We start from the raw sequence: 8,818 nt of genomic DNA, 5'->3' as shown, positions 1-8,818 counted from the left end.
TTAAATTGAAGAAAGCAATATACTTTAAATTTAATTAAACTTTTTGAATATAGTTTCATATTTTCTAAATCAAATTATAAGATAAATGCAATGTCATTCGATTTAATGAAATAGCTTAATTCACCCTATATATTTGCTTATTCATGTCTATGTCTGTAAACGAACCAAACGAACACGAACGGAGGTTTGTTCATGTTCGTTCGTTTAACTTAACCGAACAAACGAACGATAAACGAACGAAAATCTTTGTGTTCGTGTTCGTTCGTTTAGAAATCAGGTGAGTTCGTGTTCGTTTATGTTCGTTCGTTAACATGCTAAACGAACGTAAACGAACGAACATAATCAAACGGACTAAACGAACATAAATAAATATTATTTGAATTCAAATTAAATAAACAAAAGATTATATATTAAATTTAACATATAAACGAACGGTAAACAAACGAACGTTCACGAACATAAATGAACGAGCGAGACTCTTGTTCATATTCGTTCGTTTAACTAAACGAACATAAAAAATTGTTCATGTTCGTTCATTTATTAAATAAACGAACTTCCCACCAAACAGTTCACGAACGGTTTGCTAAACGTTCGGTTCGTTTACAGTCATATTCATGTCTATTAATTTGTTACTGTTTCACAAAGTTGCTTTGATTTTCTTCTTATTCGCCCCGTGTCGTCCAACTTTCTTTTGAAATTTTAGAATTGGTATTACAATATAATGTGAAATTTAAGTTATTATTAAATAAAAAAAGATATAAAATACGATGATTAATTTACCTAATCAAATCAGAGCCTTTAAATAAAAAATAGATGGATAATAATAGAGCTTGATCGGTAGGACTTATAATATTTTCTCACAGACCTCTTCTGTACCTATAAATACACAGAGACTAAGATCCCATAACCTCATATGAGAGAAGCAATTTAACTGGGGAGCAAAGGACGAGATCTAGATCAGGGTTGATTTCCTAAGGTAATCTAGCTGACCTCTTTACTTCTTGCTTTTTCTCCTTTGAGAATTCATACTTAATTCTAAAAGCATATTAATTAATTCGTTTTTATAACTACATCAATAACACCTTACTAAAATCCCATAGATGTAAGCTTTGAATCTTTCTTAGATGATCCTATCCTATAACTCCTGCTCTAAATACGTAACCAATTGTGTACTGATTTGTTATGCAAAGGAAATCGGAACTGGTTTTTTCAGAAAGTATGATCAAATTGCTTTAGATCAAATTGAGTTCATTCTAGATTCGGATCATTAATGAGTCTTATAGAAGTACTTTATTTTGAATAGCTGCCTAATTTTGCTGTTATTTTAGCATAACTCATGGTTTTTGCTAGGGGTGATATTAGGTTGGTCAAATCAGTTCTCTATGTTATTTGGTTCGGTTTCTTTGGTCTTTTTACTTCTTCCAAAATCCAAATTACCCGATAACGGTCAAACCGAATAAGGTTTGGTTTAATCGGTTTCGGGCTATTTAGTTTTCACATTTTTCGATTCGGTAACTTATCAAACCAAATAAGAATTCATATTTGTTCTTTGAGTGCTTTGCTCCAATAATGTTCTCCAATTCATGAATGCCTATTGTTTCCAACATATGTATAACCCTTCATGAGGCCAAAGATTCAAACATCACCAAAGTAAAAAAAAAATGATATAAGAAAAACCAAAATTTACCAACAAAAAAAAATATTATTTCTACATGCCACATTGTATATCAAGCAAAAAAAAAACTAATCTAAGAAAAAGTATCATCTAGCATCAAGCAAAAAGTATAATCTTGGCAATAAAATATAAAATAGTAATATTATAATGTGTTATTCAATTTTTACTGATTCAAATATATAAAATACTAGTACAATATGTTATTCAATTTAATCAAAATAGTACAAATTTGATGGAAAACCGAATCGATAAGAATTCTTATTTAGTTAACCGTTTAACCCAAATACGGGATAATGTTTAACCGTTTAACCCAATTCTCATTTGGTTCATATTCTTATTTGGTTCAAGTGGGTTATTCGGATTTTTTTAGACCCCTAGTTTTTGCACATCATGCACCGTAGACAAACAAAATGTTATCAGTTCTCTAAATTTACATGTTTCACTTGTGTGTTGAAAACAATGACCTGGCAACCTCTTTGAACCATTTCTAATTATGTTCTTAGATCAGGGTTGATTTATATAGGAAAATTTTGGGAAAGAAAAATTAGGTGATTAGAAAATATGATGATCTAACAAAGTTGCATCATGTCGAATATTGTAGGATTGCTCACGCATTGCAAGTGTATCAAAGAGATAGGTGATTAAAACTTCTAGTTCGTTTCCAAATTTATGTGTTTATATTTGCATCTTGTGAGTAACTGGAATTTCCGGTACCTTTGAAATGATATTGTATATGTATGAATTGCAAAAGTATAGTGTTCTTGGAAGAGCAACCATGCATTATTACTCCGTTTTGACATTTTACTTGCCAAATATTTTCGATGGTATGTCTCAAAAAGCGTCATTGGAAAGCAATATGTATATCTAGACGTAGATGTGCTTATCATAATTGAATCAAGTAGCTAGCTATAGTTATTTATATAATCTCTTAGTTTTAATCTATTAAAATATTTAACTTTGCCATAGTATTTGGAAATGAAGTATTTTAATCTCTGAAATAAAATCTTGAATTATATTAAGTTAATTGAATATATGAACTTTGACATAAATATATGTCTTAACTCCATACAGAACGTCTGATTTTGGTTTTCATAAAATCTTTAGTCCAACCATGAACTGTACATTGATCGCCCCATCACATGCATTCAGAGTGACATTTGGGAGCCTCGTTAAACTCACTACAGTTACATTTTCACAGTGTTGCATGTAACTATATATGGTTGATTAGGATATAAACGTTAGACATGCTTAATTTGTGAATGTTGAACACGGTTCATCGAAATATAAGTATAAGATTTTGTTGCCAGTAAACGTGCATTTTAGATCTTGAATTATTGAATTATCAAAACCATATTTTTGTAGTCAAATTTGTTCTAAAATCTGAAGTTGCACGGGCTTAAAACTGTTTACTAAAAGTATCACTTTTTTTGCTTTTCTTTTTTACTCATGATTTTCACAATGAAGTTATTGACATTGGTAATCTAGTTTGGATGTTGTAATTCCTTGATACTGTTACTCAAAAAGCACTGTTTTTAGAATTTGTATTTGGATCGTGTCTTAGGCAGGTTATAATATCAAGCTAGAAGATTGAATAGTGATATTAATTTTGTAGGAAAAAAGAAACATCTATTTAAAAATCATAGCAGTTTAGAACTCTGGATTTGGATTACTACCTCAAGGAGATTTTGGCTGTCTTGCAATCCCCTCATCTTTGTCATCTGTAAGATTAATCGAGCAAGAGACGTTACATGTATGTATGATGGACATCCCATCGACAGCATGGATGCCTGAGCTGGTAAGAGTCGCTATATCTTTTATTCAGAAATAATAATGGTTGTCAGTGTAATTGCCTTAAATTTCATTTTTGTTTGTTAATTTTAGCTTATACATGATAGGAAATGGAAGAGCCTCATGATTTTGTAAATGGACAACAACAGATATACCCTTATTATAGTGACTCTATGAATTCATTTTCTTCAGAAACCTTCAAGGGTCACACTAATCTGGTAAACCAATCTGTTCAAACAACCACCATCAATGAAGATCCGAGCAAGCATCAAGATCACAAGGTCATGAAGACCAGCCCTTTTGCTCCTAGTTATGGTTCCTCATCCAACACTTTCACCATATCTTTTGGAAACCTTACCCTGCCGCCACAGACTAACCCGCACCGGCCCTATGGAGGATCCAAACTGAAATACTCTCATGCAGTGAAGACTGAAGAAAATACTAGTACCAGTCTCAACGAGTTTCATGGATCCATGGAGGTTGCGAGATGGGTTCCTAGCACAAGCAGGAATCCTAGACAAGCACAAGAACATGTTTTTGCAGAGAGGAAGAGAAGAGAAAAGTTGGCTCAGCGCTTTATCTCGTTGTATGCTCTCCTTCCTCAACTTAAAAAGGTACTAAGAAAGCAAAAAAGGTATCTCATGTAATTACTTGATTAGGTACAACATATATGGATACTGAAACTGAGTAAATACACATATAATTTCCACTTGAAAAAGAGTACAAGTCGAGGGTATGAGGTTTTTAATCATCTAAATACACTCATTTGAAGTATGAGGATCCATATTGCTATATGTGAACAGATTCAACTACAAAATCTTAAGAAAGATGCTAGAAGAACCCCTGGTCAAAAGTTCAAACACGAAACCAATTAGTTCGCTTGGATGCAGCCCAGGATCAAACACCTTATAGTCATTAAATGAGTTATATATACTCATCACATGAGTTGTATAACCTAAAGCATGCGCACAGGAGATATATCACTAGTGTATTTGACAAACCAGTAATATATATTGCAAGTCAAATTAAAAACTCCAATCTCAAATTATTTCTGTTACTATATAGATGGATAAGGCTACTGTGCTGGAAGATGCAAGCAAATACATAAAAGAACTTCAAAAGCAAGTGAAAGAACTTGAAGAAACACAAGTCAAGGGAAAACGTATCATCCAAAATTCAACTGTTTCCATAGGTAGATCCAAGCTTTGTGGTGATCCTGGTGGCAAAGACAATGCGTCTTCATCTAAAGAGATTAAAACTTTAAGTAGTAGCAGCGCCTATGATCCTGAGATTGTGGTAAGAATTTCAGGTTGTAGCACACTTGTAAGAATCTATTGCCAAAGAAATCCCTCACTGGTCTTGATAGCCCTTACTGAGATGGAAAGACTCCATTTGGCTGTCATCAGTAGCAACGTTCTTCCATTCTCCAACACTGATCTTCTGATCACAATCACTGCTCAGGTATGTTATTATATAGTTAATTACTTACTCAAAAACATTTGTACCAGAAGAGATTAATGTGTTTTTAATTGCTTCCAAGTTTCTATCGCATTTGGGCTGAAATTCTGGGTTATTATTTTCCTTGCTTTTGTGTAGATGAGTGACGAGCTCCTCATGACAGCAATGGATCTTGTGAAATGCTTGCAATCAGCTCTTAGATATTCTGTGACCTGTACTTAAGTTTGGGGAATTCAAGGAAAGGACAGAAGTTACATGAGCAGTGATGCATCTGTCCCCTTTTTCCCTTTGTAGTATTAGTTAAAATTAATAATTTTTTGGTGCTTCCTATTGACGGCGCCTTGAGTTCCCTGTTCCACGGGGCTCCTTCAAAGCACCCGGATCACATGACCGAGCAAACTTCCTCCGTTCCACAAGAAGAATGTACCCATTCACAAGGAAGTGTCACTCTATAGTTTTTTGAACTTAGCTAGGTCTCCATGAGCCTTTTGAGTAATGGCACCAAGTGAGCCATTTTGACCTCTTAGATGGTTACCAAAACCTGTAGTCCTTTATGGACAGATTACCAAGTTAAAATTTAAACCATAACCATAAAGAATGGTTCTTTTTGGATAGGTATTATACATTCTTAATTCTTTTAGCATATGGCAGAAGTATTCACTTGATATTTAGCAAGATTTTTCCACCTTCCAAACTTACATCAAGAGTGTTCATCCTATAAAAACTTGAAAATAAATTCTTATTCGTAAATTACCATGTCTATGAAAAAATATTTGATATTAGACCAAGAAATGTCAAATTAGATCAATACAATATTATTTGTCTGAAAAAATTTGATTGTGTGAATTTGAGATAGTAATCCTATCTAATCCAGGTAGGGTGGCATTCCCAAACCAAAGTTTTAGCAACAATAATCTTAGAAAAAGACCTCAACATTGCAAAACTCGGACCTTGGAATTACGTGAAAAATAAGTAGCGGAATTTCAACCGATAAATTCCTAACAAAAAAGAATCAAACCTTGGTATATAGTCAAATAACGCCATAACCGTCTGATCTTGGTTTATTGATAGTTAAGTTGAAGAATAAGGTCCCAATAACTCAAGAGGTGAAGAACACTCAAATATAGTTAAAAATCAACTTGTCTCTCTTAACCTGAAAATGCCTATTTATAACCATAATTAAAATATAAGAACTAGAATCCTATAATATCATTGCTATTTTAGGAATTCTCATCCAGGAGCGGACTTCATAGATAAGGTTAGGCATGCTTTACTAAATATTCAATTCTCATGAAATTATACCAAGTAGAGTCTTGCAATCTTAATTGGTCACCTTCATCTTATGCTCCTTCATATCTCCGTTTCACATTATTACTTCTCGAACTGTGTCGATCCTAGTACTGCTTCTCGTATCCGTCTACCTCTGTAGGTGTTGTAATTTTATTTTATTTTGAAGTACATAATATTTATGGGTATATTTCAAATGCAACCAAGTTCATTTGTACAACCAATGCAACCCAATTAATTGGAATATTTATAAAAATGATAAGAGTTCATTTATTATGATTTGAATATTTTTGGAAGATGAATATGGTTCATTAATTATGATCAATACTTTATATTAGAAAACAATCAAAACTTCTATGAAACAACATATTCATCAAATTAAATGGACGGTTCAGATTGGGTTGTATTGGTTGTACAAATGTAAAAGGTTGTATAATAACCAACCTCTAATATTTATATACGACAAATAAAACAAATAAACTCATACACCATCCTCATATAGTAATTCTTAGACCGCTAGGTATATATGTAGATAGGCCTTGGAAAGGATTGTATTAAAAAAAATGTTTCATTTTGAGTTTGTTTGAAACTGAAAGAAAATAAAAAATAGCCATTGCAAGTTAAGTCTTCTAACCCATTAATGTCACATGTTGTGTATTTGTGTTACAACATCACATACTGAAACTAGTAGAATAATTAATTATTAATGTGTTAAATTGTTTATGTAAATATATAACCTCTCAAAAAAAAACTCGTGTCTTTAATTAAAAAGGCCGATTTCAACCTTTATTTATACTAAAGATCATCATCTAATGCTTGAAATATGCATATTGTATGTTGAAATATTTTCTTGAGATGATTATCCGTTAGCCTAAGCTAGCAACACTTCGAATTTCACTAGACTTAAAACCCTTTGCAACCCCAAGTCTTCAAGAAACCTTCACAATTGTCTTGAGAAAGCGGCTAAAACATGAAATAACAATTTACTTTTTTAAATTTCTTATTATAGTATTGTATTTTTATTTCATACTACAGCAATATACATTGAAAATATTTTTCATTTGGGTATCCTATTTTTAAAAAAAAAGTAAACTACTATTTTTGTCCGTATGGTTTGTAAAAGATTGAAATTTTCGTTCCTATGATTTGTAATTCATTGTTATTGTTGTTTTCGTCCCGAGACTAAATCTAATAAAAATCCTCCATTTAATCCAAGGGTATTTTAGTCTTTTTTGGTATTTTAGTCTTTTTTATTTAATAAACTATATATTTTTCTGTAAAAGATTTATACATAAAAAATATGATTTTGTTATTGTTTATAATAAAATGATCAAATATTTTACATACATTTTTTTCATATTTTTGGTCATCATTGTTTTAGTTTCTTGTTAGTTTGATTTTTTACTACTAACGTCATTCAAGTGCAAGCCGTTAAGTACTCATCACATGATAGTATTTTTAATCTTTTCTCTTCATTAGGGACCAAATAATTAAATTTTTTATAGAACCAAACAATTAAATATTTTTAGGCTATTTTTACCAAATAAATGTATTTATTGTATTAATAGAACATGCAATTATTTGGTTCCATAAGTCATTCAATTATACCAAACAAATGTATGTCCTATATAAAAATATTACAATAAATTTTTATAATGTTTTAAAGAGACTTTAAAATAAAGTGTCCAATTAATTTTTTTGATATAACAATTCTGAAAAATGACATTTTTATATGACATCCTTTCGGATTTTTTTATTTTAGAAGCATATGTGTTTATTTGACATTATAAAAAGAAAAGTGTTACATTAAGTTTTTTATATGATATTTCTGAAAAATTGCATTACGACGTCTTTCTAGATTTGTTTTTTTTTAATCATTATAAAAAAAATTAATTGAATACTTTATCTTAAAAATGTTCTAAAAGACGTCTAAAAATCTATAAATTTATTTTAACCAAGTTCTCAACCTGAGAAATTCTATACCAAGAAGCCAGTTGAACAAGAGCAGAGCAAAAGTACTCGTAGATACAGACCTATTTGATAAGAAGACAAGTCTCAGAGATGCAAAGCCTCTAGTCCTAGCATACAGAGCCTTTGGCTCTGCTATGCAGAGCTTCTGGTCCAACTCTGTAAAGTGTTGTGTTCATCTGAAGATCTCTCAAGAGCCATTGCCTATCAAAGCATGCAACGTATACAAGAAGCAGTTATTTCCCTTTTACACATGGAGATCATCTATTGGAGACAGGGGTGGATTCACCATGTAAAAGGTGGGGGGAAGGGCCCCCATTAAAAAATAAAAAAATGAATTTTTTTAAGGTTAAAAATTGTTTTTTTTACTTTCTACCATGGTTCTCCTCCGTAATTTCTTGTTAGGGCCCCCACCAACTAAAGAAAGTATCTTGAAATCAACCAAAAAACTGAAAAGTCCTTCGAAATCGATAAGAAAACCTTAAAAAATCCCTCGAAATAATACAAAAAAAACTTCAAAAATCTCTTAGAATGTGGAATTAGGCTAAAAACACATCGGACGACTTGGTGGGTGTTTAAGCTACCTTAAAGGTGCCCCCACTAGACCAAAATCCTGGATCTGCCACTGATTGGAGAAAGTGT

At 31.8% G+C, this 8,818-nt stretch overlaps 1 protein-coding gene across 1 annotated transcript; it reads left to right on the top strand.

The window, feature by feature from the left end:
• The first annotated feature begins 3,434 nt into the window (after positions 1 to 3,434).
• LOC112516510 (transcription factor bHLH18-like) lies at positions 3,435 to 5,143 on the top strand. The gene is made up of 4 exons (XM_025123625.1): positions 3,435 to 3,470; positions 3,571 to 4,077; positions 4,529 to 4,924; positions 5,060 to 5,143. Exons 1-4 carry the CDS (start codon positions 3,435 to 3,437, stop codon positions 5,141 to 5,143), a joined length of 1,023 nt encoding a protein of 340 aa, XP_024979393.1.
• The last annotated feature ends 3,675 nt before the right edge of the window (positions 5,144 to 8,818 follow it).

This window comes from Cynara cardunculus (genome assembly GCF_001531365.2).
Source record: "Cynara cardunculus var. scolymus isolate 2C chromosome LG 1, CcrdV1, whole genome shotgun sequence".
Lineage (NCBI taxonomy): Eukaryota > Viridiplantae > Streptophyta > Magnoliopsida > Asterales > Asteraceae > Cynara > Cynara cardunculus.
This window is presented reverse-complemented; position numbering and strand designations above follow the sequence as displayed.

Coding starts and splice junctions, on each gene's coding strand:
- LOC112516510 (XM_025123625.1), top strand. CDS start 3,435: ATGGACATCCCATCGACAGCATGGATGCCTGAGCTG. Junction 4,078..4,528: donor TCCTTCCTCAACTTAAAAAG/GTACTAAGAAAG, acceptor GTTACTATATAG/ATGGATAAGGCTACTGTGCT. Junction 4,925..5,059: donor TGATCACAATCACTGCTCAG/GTATGTTATTAT, acceptor GCTTTTGTGTAG/ATGAGTGACGAGCTCCTCAT.